Source organism: Siniperca chuatsi, linkage group LG12 (genome assembly GCF_020085105.1).
Source record: "Siniperca chuatsi isolate FFG_IHB_CAS linkage group LG12, ASM2008510v1, whole genome shotgun sequence".
Lineage (NCBI taxonomy): Eukaryota > Metazoa > Chordata > Actinopteri > Centrarchiformes > Sinipercidae > Siniperca > Siniperca chuatsi.
Window position 1 is genome coordinate 13,419,600 of NC_058053.1, and position 14,640 is coordinate 13,434,239.

A 14,640-nucleotide genomic window follows, 5' to 3' on the forward strand; every position below is an offset into this window, starting at 1 on the left:
ATCGATCGACCTCTCACAAAAACTGCATGCTTTATTTTGAAGGTTAAACACCAAACTTCCTGTACCGTTCTAGCTACGTGCGGCTACCTTGCCGTTAGCTCCGTGTAGGCCGAGACTTTTCCTGTCAATCTGTCCAATCAGAGTTTACTGACAAGGTGGAAGTTGGTTGCTACGTCCTCATCCAAAGCTGTGTGTCAGTCAAAGTCGTGGCGTGGACATTCAGCGAAGAAACCAACAACTTTAGCCAAGTTTCTTTTAGTGACGAAGAAGTTGGTGAATTTTTTGCGATAAGTTACAAACATAATGTCCCCCGGCGGTTGGAGATGACCGGAGCGATACGGTACGGAAAAATAACATTATTGTAGCTTTGTGCTGGGACATATGGATGTCAGACCCTGCTGTATGTCTCATTGACAACACTGACTACCGCTGCTGCTCCGTGTAATATTGTTAGCATGCCACGCAGGCAGCTAACTTCTCCAAAGAAAAGAAAACTTTGCCTACAGCTCAGAAGTGCCCCACACAGTATGATACTTTGACATTTTCTATATTTTCACGTGGAGTTCCTTTTTTAAAAACCTGAGAATGATGAAGGTTAGGAGATACTTGAGGGGGAGTGGGAGGGTACTTGCATTTGTGTTCATTGCCTCTGTCATTTGGCTGCTGTTTGACATGGCTGCACTTCGTTTATCAATAAACGATGTCAACAGTCAGCTGCTGAAGGAGCAAGTGATAAGAGAGAGGGAGATTTTCAAGCAGCAGTCCAGGGTGACACAGCTGATGAAAAGGGGGTTTAAACACCCAGTTCAGAGGGTGGACTTGGCTGTAACACATGCTGGGAAAGGACCACTCAGTTCAGACAACAAACTAGCCCAAGTGTACAGACAGGGAGGCAAGAAACAGGACCAAATGTTGGGGGATAAAAAGATTAACTCTCTTCATCACCAAGGAGATAATCTTCTCAAGACTGACCCCCCTAAATATGTTGTTTCTGAACATAAAGAAGGAGCCGCCATACAAGAAGTCACACCAAAGCAGGGCGTTCCTGCAAAGAAAAAAGCAGTAAATTTGGATCAGAATTTGACAAAATCAGAGACAAGTAGAGTAATTGATGGCTCTAATAAAGTGATGTTACCTGTGGTAGTGTCCAATATAACTCAAGTGCCACCTGGTGTTCAGAAAGACAAACACGCTCTGCTACCAACCTCAAAGAAGGGACCCATTGAAACTGGAGATGTGCAAATCGCTCTGGACAAAACTGATTCAAAGAGAAACAAAAAGGTCATGACTGGAGCAAAAGTGAGCCAGCTAGATAATAACTCCACTGCTGTCAGAAAACCAGGTGTCCACAAAGTGCTTTCTCTGGATATGACCCAAGCTCCTAGAGATGCCAACGCTGTGGGCCAGTTTGGTCAGGCAGCACTCGTTGCCAGTAACGAAGATGCAGAGGTGAGGAAGAGATGGGACGAAGGGCATTTTAATGTCTACCTGAGTGACCAGATCCCAGTGGACCGTGCCATCCCAGACACCAGGCCTGAGATGTGAGTCTTCTTCTGCACATTTTACCTCTCAAACTGCTGGGGTTGTCAAGCTCAATATCTCTATTTGTTTTGGGGGGGTTTTGCTGTGTTTTTTCCAGGTGTGCACAGAATGTGGTCCATGACGACTTGCCTTCCACCAGCGTGATTTTCTGTTTCGTGGATGAAGTGTGGTCCACCCTTCTCCGCTCTGTGCACAGTGTGCTCAACAGATCTCCACCACACCTCCTCAAAGAGATCATTCTGGTGGATGATTTCAGCACCAAAGGTACCGTGTACGGTTCACATGTTACCTTGAATGGGTCTCCATGGGGTGACAAACATTGCCAACTAAAGCACTAGAAAACTGCTATTAATGAGCACAAGGTTTTTATTGTTAGAGCTAGGTCATTCCTTCTGCCTGGTCTGCAGCGCGCAGTATGCCAAAGAGAGATAACATTTACTGGCATTATAAGTAAGGCACTTTGTTTGTCATTGTAGGCTTACAACAGTATTATATTTGATGACTCTCAGAGACCAGCGGCAATAGAAAACAAGATAAATATGATGATATATATATATCAGAGTAAAAAGTCATCCACTATTATTAGAGATCCACCCTTTATTTGGTTCCTGGTAGTTTGTGTAAGTTTAATCAGTAGTTCTACTTAGAATTTAACATTTTTAAGTGCAGCAGGTGATCTTTTTCAAGCTATACGTACTTTTGTCTGCTGTCAGTGTTGTAAAATCATATGTAATGTTTTGTTTTCCGGCAGACAATCTGAAGGAGCAGCTGGATGCGTACATGTCCCAGTTTCCCAAGGTGCGAATCATTCGTCTGAAGGAGCGGCAGGGCCTGATCAGGGCCAGGCTGGCTGGAGCTGCTGTAGCCAAAGGTAACCACTGCTATGATTAACACTTTTTGTCATAAATGTCTTGAATGTATGGTTTGTATATATGCATACGTACAAAGGTGAAGGAGGCATGGATGAGGGGATATGTCCCACATAAAAGAAAGATGAAGACTAACAGAATTCACATGACTGTGTCAAATCGTGTGGTCAGACTTTGTAATCGTAAATGTTACACTGAAAACACAAGTGTGTCCTTGTCTTCGGGGAGAGGTAAATTTAAAGGCTGATACTGTATTTATGGTAGATCTCCTGGTTGATTCTCCTGGAGGATTATTCAAACTGCAGCTAAGTTTTGTATTTGTGTGTGAGTTGATTTCAACACTCCTGTAATTTGAGATGTGGGCTGTCTTGCTGCACACGCTTATAACTGTATGGAATATTGTATCATGCTCATCAGTATGACATGGATAGAAGCACAGTTCAGAAAGAGCAACATTTTCAGGTGAACATCCATTTGCTGTAAAGTTAGAACATGTTCTCTCAGGCAGTGAAAAATGCACACATTAAGTGTAATCTTCACTTTCTGGTTTAGTGAATAATAACACTGATTGGGTATTTGTCTCCGGTATAGTCATCTCTGTTTCTGAAACCCAAAATTGACTCAGGCAAATGCATATTAAACGTATCAAAAGTATGGATAGTCTGTGACCTAGTTGCTGTATCTTGCAAATTCAAACTGCTTGTGAGTTTGGTGCAACTACGTTTGCACACATTTTACTAGATCTGTGCATGCAAATAACACCAATTGTGAAAGTTCATACATGAATTCAGTCTTGTAACAAATACAAAACTGAAACATGAGAGCAATAACATTGAAAAGTCACGCTGAGTTTCGCTGCACATTATCTTTCAGTAGAAAACCACCCAAACTTGCACCTGCTGGCTTGTGTATTTACCATATACTATTATTGCAGTTTTAGTATCACATACATAAACAAACAACTGCCTATCAAAGAGCTCTTTGATGTGTGTTACAAGGGTTGCACTGTTGAAATGCAGATGTGGCTATTTGTTTAACTGCAGCAGGATGTTTGCTTTCCTCTAATCTAGGAGAGGTTCTTACCTTCCTCGACTCCCACGTTGAATGTAACGTGGGCTGGCTGGAGCCGCTGTTGGAGAGAATCTACCTGGATCGCAAGAAGGTGCCCTGTCCGGTTATTGAAGTCGTGAGTGATAAGGACATGAGGTGACTCAACACTGTCATATTTGAGTAACGGACAAGCCGTACATGTTATGTGATCATGTTTTCTATAGTAATGTTGAATGCTTGATAGAACAAAAAAATCAGTAAATTGTCACTTTGACATTGGAGCTTCTATTCTGGCTCTTTCTCCTCAGTTATATGCTGGTTGACAACTTCCAAAGAGGTATTTTCAAATGGCCTTTGGTGTTTGGCTGGAGCGCTTTACCAGACGAATACATTAAGAAGAATAACATGACCGTCTCAGATCCCATCAGGTATTTAAAGAGGGAATTTTCATAGTCATATTTTTTTATTATTTCTGCTGCATTTTTATTTAATCATTGTATCTTACAGATGTCCAGTTATGGCTGGAGGCCTTTTCTCCATAGACAAAAAATACTTCTATGAGCTTGGTTCCTATGATCCTGGCCTGGATGTGTGGGGGGGGGAGAACATGGAGATTTCATTTAAGGTATATAACTAATCTTAATTCAGACTGGGTACTGGGAACTCCCCAGAACTTCTCTCACATGACTCCTTATCCTACGCGTTGCCATTTGAACAGATCTGGATGTGCGGAGGGGAAATCGAGATTATTCCCTGCTCTCGAGTGGGACACATCTTCCGAGGACAGAATCCTTACAAATTCCCCAAGGACAGGCAGAAGACAGTGGAGCGTAACCTGGTGAGGGTGGCAGAGGTCTGGCTGGATGAGTACAAGGACCTTTTCTACGGCCACGGCTACCACCACCTGCTGGATATAAACATCGGCAACCTCACCGAGCAGATTGAGTTGAGGAAGAGGCTCAAATGCAAGAGCTTCAAGTGGTACCTGGAGAATGTGTATCCAGATATGGATGCTCCCTTAGTCAAAGCTGAGGGCCTGGTATGTAGTATGTTACATTTCCCTAAAAGATCTCTTTAAAAATGAAAGCTTGTTATGCTTTCCGTATAAGAAGCTATTGTTATCTCTGCTGACAACCCCTTAACAAAGCCAACCCAAACTGAGACTGATTGTGCTCCTTTTGAACAAAGAATAACTGTCCATTAAAGCCTGTGACAGCTTTCTTTCAGGATTCATTGAAGGAAATGAGAACAGAAACAAGGCCTATTTTCATGCACAACTCTAAATGAGTAAGCAAATGTTTGCAGTGCTGTTGTTTCACTTCTGTAAGATTTTAATCATCCAATTTTTCCTTGTAGGTCTTTAATCGAGGCTTAAGAAAATGCCTCTCTCTGCAGAAAGGCTTTCTGTTGTTTGAGATATGTGATCTCAGCAAGCAGGTAGGTGTCTTTATTTTATTTAACAGTTTATTTGACTGCAGTTTCTGAGGAAAATGTGGACATATTGTAAAATTTTTGGCCTCCTGACTGTGGTAATAATGGGGGAGGGCATAACAAAAATATCCAGGAATAGATCAGGACAAATGGATCAGTCGGAGTCCAAGACAAGATCCAAGCCACGATAAACAAGGGTGGAGTCCAAGACAAGCCCGAGCCTTTCTAAATGTGGTCTTTTTGGATTCGGAGCAGCCCCTCTGAGCCATCTTTCAAAATCTTTCAGTTTTCATGGAGCCTAATTACATCCTTGTCACTCTTCTCTCTTTCTGGTATTCAGAGTCAGCACTTTAATTACACCTGGATGAGGCACGTTCGCCAGCAGGATCTGTGTGTCGCTCCCCAAGGCAAGGGCAACGGCTTTGCTTTACAACTATGTGACAACACCAAGCCTGAACTCCGCTGGTTCCACAAGTCCTCCAACTCCGCTCTGGTAGGTTGACTCAGGGTGTGCCATTTGCTTTGTTTATTATCTTTGTTTTTCTGTGGTTTCTCAACTCTGTCATTTTAGAAATTCTTTGTCTCTGTAAAACATTTCAAACAACAGGACCGGCCTGCTTCAGATTCACGAGAAGCAAAATGTTGCTGTCAGTTGAAAATTAGTGTAGTAGAATCAAAGAGTGTTCAGAGGCTACAGCTTTGTTTGTTAATCATGTTTCCTGTTTTGTCTTTGGTAAGGCGGAGCACCTCATAGCAGAGTTTGTTTCCCACCACATGTGCCTGGAGGCAGGACCTCAGGGTGACACTCTTCGCCTCAACCCATGTGAATCCAGAAACACCTTCCAAAAGTGGCAGTTCACACACTACCACGCTCAGTGATGAGACTGAAAAGAGTTTCATGTGTCAAACATGCAGTACAGAGATCTTCAGTGGCCTCACTCTACAGTACGGCTTGTGGTCCAGCCTCAGCACACGACTGTCTAGAGGAGATGGGAAGCTCTTTGGTGGCAGTAATATGTGTAGTAAAGCGGAGGGTGTGGGGATGTGCAATGTTTCTAATATCCTTTTATTATATCAGCATGGACTGACCTTGAGTTTAAACACTAGTGCCTGAGGAAAGAAACCACCTTCTCTCTTTTTACGAAGATCTGGACTGGAGTTTGCTAATTTTAGAAAAGATCTTCTACACTGGCATTTGGAAGAAAAGACTAAAGGGTTTCAAGTGAATGTCTATGGAAGAACACTCCATCTGATATGTTCTTGAGCACAACATATGATTTCACTGCCAAAGATAAAAAGGTAAACAGTGCTTCATAGATATGAGAAAGAAAAAGTGATTTTCTTTTTGTGTTTGCTCTGCTGGGACTGAATAATGAGTTTGATTGCATGTAATGTAGAATTTATTAATTTGTATAAAGTATATCACAATTTTCGGTGAGACATAATCTTTTCTAGATGTCCCATACTTTATGTATGATGAGGCACTTGGGTAAAACAGCTGCTTCTCTGGTTTTGAATGCAGCATTATTTAGGTGTAGGTTTTGTTGTGAAAACTGTCCCTTTTGTATGAATTTCTTCTTGTCACTAGAGGGAAGTGTTGGTTCAAAACACTCAATAAACCTGTGATGTGATTTCATGATTTTGCAGCCTGTTATCTAACTCCAACCACTTATTGATGGAAATGCATTTTCTTAAGAAAGTAAAAATAAAATGATGAAGATAAATATTCAATAGCATGTATGTCTTTATTATTTTTTCTTATCCACTAGCCATTAGGACATGTAAGTATGTATCTTTGGTTAATCACTTAAAAAATACTTACCCTAATAGTCTCGCTCCAGAGGTTAGGGTACTGAAGCTCTAATACCAAACAACAACTTACTTATTATAGCTAGTAGGATTATAAAGCCCTGAGCTTCTTATTTATTTAATCTGCTGTTCAAATACCTGCCTCACATAACAAGATGTTTTCATCCTAAAACCATTGAATGAAAAACGTAGTACCTCTTAGATATGAGATCGTTGTTAGGCATTGCTCTCCAGTCAGACACTACACAACAGCTAAAGATAAAATATTGCTCTTCATTTAGAAGTCTTGTAAGATTTGTGTGACCTGGAGAGTTAACATCAGATATTTTCAATACCATCTACAACTACATTTCAGAACAAATAAATATGAATACTGTGTACCATATGGAATAGATGTACAATCAGTCTCTTTTAATGCTCATTTTCTTGTTATGGACCATGTCCAGCAGTTTTTATTTTCCTGAAAAAGGCATTGAACCCATCTTCTCTACAAATTCATTAGCATGTGCTCAAACTCCTCGATCTTCTGGCGGGTGTTGCCTCTGCGGATCTTGCGGTAGGACACAGTGCTGTATTTGGAGGAAGTGAGGTGGTTGTAGGATTTCTGGTGGCCGTCACTGTGACCGGATATCTTTGGGAGAGGCAGAGTGGAGTAGCCTGGACCGGGGTTTTGATGAAACCCCACAGGAATGTGGAAGCTGTGCTCCTGCTCTGGCTCCTGGTCCACCTGAAGCTGCCTGTCACCTGATATCTGGAGTTCAGCACTAGACATCTGCTCTGGGACTTCTGCCTCCCCATTCAGCCTCGTATAACTCTCCTCATCAGTTACATCAAAGGGTTCAAGGTTTAGTGTCTGTGAATTTACTGCCTCTTCTTCCTCCTCAACTGGTAGATTTGCTGAAAAGAAAAGGAATGGAAAAGTCGGTTTTGCATTCTATTAACAAAAATCTCCCTCAAACACAATGATACTAAATTCCTCTCACCTTTTTCTGCTGATATAGTTTGCTCAGGCTGTGTCTGCATGTCTGCAAATGTGCAGTTTAGTTGCAGAGATTCTCCACAGGTGCTCACTGACTTCTCTGGCGTTAGATTAGACTGGGCTTCTGGATCTGCAAGATCTGACTGATCCATAGGTTCAGTTTTGGGTGTCTGGAGCTCTTCTCGTTCCTCTTCTTGTTCAGCCAGAATGACCTGCCAAGTCACTTCCTTCTCCATCTCTGACTTTTCTTTGTCAATAATGGATTCTTCTCCTGGATCATCCTCCCTCTGTGGGATTGATTCATCAGCTGCCACACTGTTGACGTGATGCTCGCACACGTTGGCACCAAAATCACGAGATGTGTTTGCTTTTATGTCCTGATGAGCTTGGTCCTCATCACTGTAAAACACTGAGTCATCTCCCTCCTCCACTGACCACACATCTCTTTCTTCAGGTTCCTCCAGGGTCTGGAGGGCCTCAAGAGTGATCCCACCAATGATCTCCAGTACCTGGGATGCCAGTGCATCTTCTTCTGCTGTGAGCCTCGAGGCCTTTGGAGGCATTGTGGTCGTCTCCATCTCCATCTGTCGGTTTTTCTTTCCCCTTTGATATTGAAAATAGTGAAGCCCCAGTGCTCTTAGTTGTTTTTTGCAGATTATTTGTTGAATCAAAATGTAAGCAACCTCAGACTTTGCATTGTCACATCGTCTGCTCCAGCGGTCCAAGTATGTTACCAAAATATTTGTTCTTATCCTGCATTGTCAAAGAGTGAAGAACAAATCCATCCTGCATTTCAGTCAGCAGTGCAAGGTCAAGCTCTCTAGTGCAAGTACCATGTAATTCTGTGTACGTGTCGAATCACAGAAGAACGGGGGTTTTGTTGTGGCCCCAACAAAGACTCTTTGTGACTTTGGCTTCAGCATATGAAGTGATTGTCAACATTCTTTAATAATCTCTGCTGGGTGACCACCTTCATTCTGTAGCGTTTTGAGTATGGATTAACATTCCCCTATAGTTTTTCTTTATAGCCTGAACCAATCATGTTTTTGCATGTACTAAGCCATGTTATGTCTTGGTGTGCATATAAAGACCTTTGCATCTTAAGTAAGGCACCTGAAATGCTGATATAGAATTTTGAAAACTTACAATATGTTTAACAAACAACATCAGCACTAAGGCTCTCTGCACGCAGTGGTGGAAAGTACATTTACTCAAGTATTGTACTTGTGCAAGTGAAATTTTGAGGTACTTGTACTTAAGTATGTCAATTTTATGCTACGTCATACTCCTACTCCACCGCATTTCAGTACGAAAAATTGTACTTTTTACTCCACTACATTTATCTGACAGCTGGAGTTACTTTTTACTTTTCAGTTTAAAATTTTATATTAAAAACATGACAAGCCTGTAAGATACAACGCATTGTTAAAGATTAAACCAGTGGTTCCCAACCTTTTTGGCTTGTGACTTCTTGCAAAAGAAACTGTCTAGTTGGGGACTCATTTCTATGAGTACATTTCTTGTCTAAACTTCTCAAATGGTTTTCATTTAAATAACTGTTTGAGGCACAAAGATGCAAAACTCTCCAGTATTTCATTTCATATTCCAGATTTATCTTGTGACCCTTTGGAGGGGCCCCAACCCCTCGGTTGGGAACCACTGGACTAAACTACCTGACTGCATATACAGTAGTTAAGCTAGCTCCGCCTCGACCTGCTACAGTAGTAATTTTTACATTGTTGTTTGAGTCCTTTTACTTAAGGACGTGAATACTTCTTCCACCACTGTCTGCATGCAACACAACTTGTTTTCATAATGAACCTTTTTTTTTAAAGAAGCACGTATGAGCCCATTGAACCATTTCCTTTTTTGCTTCATAACACACTATGAAAAAGAAGTGATGATTTTTTAAATGATGATTTTGCTGCTTAAAGTGCTCAAGTGCATCATCTTTTTTGTGAAAAGTAAGCATCAAGTGCAGGGAAACACAGTTTAATTTATCGTAATGTGATAATGCCCCACTGTAGCAATCTCTCTCTCTCTTCCTCTTTAGCAGCAGCAGCAGGAAACCAAAGACGTGACACCTATTACAGGAAATGTGTGGCTTTTCTATTCTCAGGTTTTATAGCTTCATTTTTGCAAAGTATTGTGGATTCCCCAAGATAATATTTGTTTCTGTTTATGAGTAAATTGTGTGTAATATCTGCATCATCAACAGAAATCTTCAATGTAGCTCACTCTGTAATAAATTACACCTTTCCTGTTGAAATTATAACTTTAGAATGAGTATGCATTATGATCTGGTGTCTGGAGGAAAACACTGGTGGGTTTGTAAGAAAGTTTATTATTTTGTTAAAAAATATTTTGCATACATATAATCTTGATTTGATACCAAAAAATAGAGCATGACATTCTCTAAAAAGTTGTATTTTCTTACCACTGAAAGCGATTCACACAAATGTCAGTATATTCAGAATTTACAAGGAGTTTCAGGGTTCAAGCAAATAGTATACAGCCTGAAAACGATTTTGTAAAATGAAAATGTTAAGTAGCACCTCTTGTACCCACATCCTGTTTTGAGCTGAGCAGCCATCTATACAGAGTAAAGCTTTGGTTTTGGTTTTCAGCACCTAAACATGACAGAAGTACCTATGAAATGTTTATCTGAAAAATTAATGGTTCTCATGTAATTTAAGTCACTATAATCTCATTTTACAATTCAAGGTGCTACATGAATACAGCTACTGCAGTTCAGACTGATGATTAATGCTGATCACACTGATCATGGCGTGGGAAAAGAACATTTTAGTTCTTCATTCAAGCTAGTAGGATACATAATCTCATCTATCATACATTAGGCTACAATCTTGTATGCACACATTTATTCAAACACTTGTTCAAAGAGAGAACATTTTACATTTTCTTAATGCTTTTGTGCCACCACAAGTCTAAGCGAGCCAGGCTCACCTTATAGGCTCAGGACCCTCTTGATATAAACTTTGACATTGACAAATGCCAAGTGCCACAATGTCTGTCATCTCTGTGCTCCCATTAAAGCGAATGTTTTTAAATTGTTAACCCAACCTATTAAGCTACGTGTGGGGAAACACTTCATTACAGTGTCTATTTCTTTCTGCAACCTGTTCAGAGCACAAGAAACCTTGTTAGCCCTCATGATCAAGTAGACATGAGGAGCATGTAAACAACATGTCACTAAGTGTTTGTTCCCGTCTCCTCCTCTTCAACTGATCGCTGGAGTCCAGGAATTAACTTGAAGATGTGTTTGCGAACACTGGCTCTCCTGCTTTTACGGGGCAGGGTACCAAACAAGGAGGAGATCCTTGTTTCCTCCCACGAAGGAGAGAGGGAGCAGCTGCTGCCGGCCAAACTGGAGCTGCTGGAGCGGCTGAGGGATTGATGATGATGGCTGGAGCTCGATGAAAACCTGCTGGAGCTGTCCTGTGAAGGAAAATCTCCGGAGAAGAAGCAGCCATCATCTGTGGTGCTGGCTGCGCTGCAGGGGCTGGGAGAGTTCAGATCCCCAAACACACTGGCATGGTCACTGTCATCTGTCATCACGCTCCTGTAGCTACTGTCACTAGAAAAACGCCGGCCACAGCGGCTTGTGTGGGAGCTCAGAATCGCTGAACAGTCCATTGAGAGGTGGAGGCTGCTGTTGTTCAAGTTACCTGAAAACATAAAGTCATTGTAAGTAAAAGTTGCAGCTGACGAGAAGTTTGCAACAGGAAGCCCGTCAGCAGGTTCTCAGTTAATATCTCTGGGGAACTCCTCCATCTAATTTATCTGGCATTTACACAAAACAGTGTCATTTAGAAAGATGACAATGGCCATGAGAAAGGATGTGCTGTGGTCTGACAGCTGAGCTAAGGCTCTCACCTCGCATTAGGCGTTTTTCCTGTGATGTAAGTGCTTGCAGCTCCACCAGTTTCTCACGTAGTGTTTGCTGTATGGGCAAAAACAAAAAAAAATCATGGTTTTACTTCCAGTTAAATTCTTTTATCTTAAACATTCAGAGCATTTCCCTGCAAATACAATATCTCAATGCAGAGAGCACACAATTCTTCTGCAGTGTGGGTTTAGTTGTGAAATGTTTGAGTACATGCTGTTTCACATTGTGGTGTAGCAGTGGGCCAACCTGTAATTAACTACAGTGTGGCAGTTTAAACTTTCATTATTACCAGCTGGGCTTGTGTGGCTGCTTAATACGACCACAAAGTTACAGTAACAACAAACATTGAAAGGACGAAGAGACACACCTTAAGCAGGTTCATCCTCTTCTCCAGCTCTATCTGCTTCACTACATTCCCACATACAGTCTCCATCCTGGAATCAAATAATAACACATAATTACACACACTTTCACCAGAAAACACTTTAAATTATCTTTTTTGATTACTGTGCAGTGGATTTATTGTTGTACCAGCATGACAGCCTTGGAAGTTTTTATTTCTGTCACTCACTTTAGACTGTTGGTTGATTGTCTTATCAGATCAAGTATGTGCTGATGAGATGATCCTTCAATGCTGACCCCGTTGATAGTGACGATAATATCTCCTACAAAAAATGAGGATGCAAAAAGAGGAACTAATCAGTTATGAGAAGACAATATGGCTTTGCATTGTATTTGTGCATCAGTATCTGCATGTGTGTGTGTGTGTGTGTGTGTGTGTGGCAAGTGATATATCTTTCACTCTATGTGCACCAGAAGGGTACAACAAGGTCTGGCGGTTTTATATGCGTATGAAAGCCAGTTTAAGGCCTGCATAGAGGATGTGGGTGGTTCACCTGCTGTCAGGCCAGCACTCTCAGCAGCGCTGTCCTCCTGCACCTTGCGCACAAACGTGCACATCTCCACTGCAGAGCTGTCTTTCAGCTGCAGGCCATAGGTCTGCAACAAGAGACAATTTTGTCACAAAAGCTACCAAAACAAAACTTTTCCACAGAAAAATCTTCTTATACATGGAGTGGGCATTGCTATAGAATAATAAATTGAAAAGCATGACAACAGTATATATTCATCTTAATGATTATAAAATGTGATAGCGCTTACCTGGATTTCAAAACCAAATGTTTCATTGTCTTGCTTTTCCAGTACAATTGTGGTCCTGTGCAAAAGAGGAATGCAAAAAAAGAGAAAATACATATTTTAGGAGCTGCTCTTTAATTCTCTTACAGTTAAAAAATCTATTGCAAAAACAAACAATGCAATATATACAGTATTTTATATGTAGTAAGACTAAAGGTGAAACCTTCTACTGTATGATAAATTGCACATCAGATTTGATATATTTACCTTTGTGGATCAGAGTAATCAACCAGTGAGTTGGAGTGGCTTAGTTTGGGCTGCAAAAGGAGAAATTCAGAGTTCCTCTTTAAAACAATATAATAGATTTAAGTTTTAAACCTATCAGGAAACAAGAGAAGTTGTTCAATGTGAGAACATGTTGCTCCTATAGTGTTCCATAACAAAAAAGATTAAAATTGTTAAAAGGCTTTTGGCCAGTTGCAGGGAGCTGCTCTATTGTTTTTTTTTCCTTACACAGTTGGTGGTGCTTCTCATTATAAAACAATACTGTATAAGAAAAATCTCAGCTCTAATCAAATTGTTATGTCAGTGTTTCATGATATTTGATTTAAATAGCAGAAGTGTATGTGTGTGTTTACACTATATATTCCAACTATATATTATACTTGATTTATTGTCTCACCTTGCGTGGTCTGGGCAGAGAACCTGTGTTCTGCCGGTGTCGATCATTGTTTCCCCTCAGTGAGCGCCGGTACCACAGGGAATTTTTCTTCCTCAGAGTATTATCCAGAATGTAATTCTCTTGGCTGCTCTGGCGTTGAAGTCCATTGACATTCATGGTGGATTGCATGGTAGAATAGTCCTCAAAGCACCATCATGTCCTGCTGCAGCAGCTCTTCAGTGATTGTGTGGCTCTGCCCCGCTGTGCAGCCGGCTAAATGTGTCAAAGAGGAAATCCACATCATGTGACGGCTGTGGTGGACCTGCAGATCACAGCTTCACATACCTACTTTCCTGTTCACCTCTTTTAACTTTTTTCTTCTTCTTCTTTCTCTTTCCTGAGAAGGGCTGATCTGCTGTTTTGAAAAGCAAATGAAGGAGGATGTTTAAACCTTTTTCTTATTATGCCCCTTCAAACAGTCCCTTTCCCTTTTTGCAGTCTTAGCAATTCGATTTATGGTCTGTCAGAAACCAGCAATGCATGAGAAATTGCCACCTCACTCCTCCACCAGCACCTGCTTCCAGCCTCTCTCACTCTCAGTTTCTCAATGGGCTAAGCCTCAGTCTAAGCCTGAGTCCCGTGTTCTGCCAAGCAGGGAGACTTGTCTTATGAGGACAGACAAAAGGCTGATTTAGCTTGGGGCCAGTGTCACGCTCCCCAAACAGACAGCATGGGTCATTGGGCCGAATGCATCAGACATGGTGGGTTCAAAAGGGAAATCACATGCACAGGCCGGCAGTCAGGGAGACAATGGCTGATGGGTTAAAGAAAACTGAACCGCAGAGCACAAACCTTCTCCCACTACCACACCCATGCCTTCAAAAGGTACACTGTTTGTTTTTCTGCTGAATATCATCTTTCAACATTCACAAAAGCAACATTTCTTTGGTGACCAGAAAATCAGACAAAGGGTCAGTTCACATTGAGCCTCAGTACTCTTTGTATAAACCCAGTTGAAATACTCCTTAACTACTGTAGCAGATTGCCTCACAGCAATCCCCCCTGCCCCACTGACCCTCAGCAGAGCCGTCGGCCAACCGACCACGGGACTGTCTGGAACACAGATGTCCCATTTCACCAGGACATCGCAAATTCCCATCCACATTTTTATAAGTACAGAAAAGGATTCATTTTCTTCTCTTCATGATGGCATGGAACAGAAAAGCATGTGATCCACTATCATCAATTATTC

The 14,640-nt window shown here is 41.4% G+C and overlaps 3 protein-coding genes across 4 annotated transcripts; 1 reads left to right on the plus strand and 2 right to left on the minus strand.

The window, feature by feature from the left end:
* Positions 1-107: 107 nt before the first annotated feature.
* On the plus strand, positions 108-6,623 carry LOC122885846 (polypeptide N-acetylgalactosaminyltransferase 5). Its single transcript, XM_044217546.1, has 10 exons — positions 108-1,541; positions 1,640-1,806; positions 2,294-2,413; positions 3,482-3,617; positions 3,770-3,889; positions 3,969-4,086; positions 4,180-4,500; positions 4,818-4,898; positions 5,233-5,385; positions 5,631-6,623. The coding sequence occupies exons 1-10, from the start codon at positions 586-588 to the stop codon at positions 5,769-5,771; spliced, it is 2,313 nt and encodes a 770-aa protein (XP_044073481.1). The 5' UTR covers positions 108-585; the 3' UTR covers positions 5,772-6,623.
* LOC122885847 (ermin-like) lies at positions 6,619-8,881 on the minus strand. Its single transcript, XM_044217547.1, has 2 exons — positions 7,685-8,881; positions 6,619-7,598 (listed from the first exon to the last, which is right to left on the minus strand). The coding sequence occupies exons 1-2, from the start codon at positions 8,262-8,264 to the stop codon at positions 7,189-7,191; spliced, it is 990 nt and encodes a 329-aa protein (XP_044073482.1). The 5' UTR covers positions 8,265-8,881; the 3' UTR covers positions 6,619-7,188.
* A 1,123-nt stretch (positions 8,882-10,004) lies between these two features.
* On the minus strand, positions 10,005-13,984 carry LOC122885950 (cytohesin 1 interacting protein). 2 transcript variants are annotated; one of them, XM_044217746.1, is made up of 8 exons: positions 13,410-13,982; positions 12,995-13,044; positions 12,752-12,806; positions 12,487-12,589; positions 12,162-12,255; positions 11,958-12,024; positions 11,578-11,644; positions 10,005-11,369 (listed from the first exon to the last, which is right to left on the minus strand). In XM_044217746.1, the coding sequence occupies exons 1-8, from the start codon at positions 13,575-13,577 to the stop codon at positions 10,894-10,896; spliced, it is 1,080 nt and encodes a 359-aa protein (XP_044073681.1). In that variant the 5' UTR covers positions 13,578-13,982; the 3' UTR covers positions 10,005-10,893. The 2 variants fall into 2 exon arrangements, with proteins under 2 accessions (XP_044073681.1, XP_044073682.1); XM_044217747.1 differs by lacking the exon at positions 12,995-13,044 and having other exon boundaries at positions 13,410-13,984.
* Between the last annotated feature and the right edge of the window lie 656 nt (positions 13,985-14,640).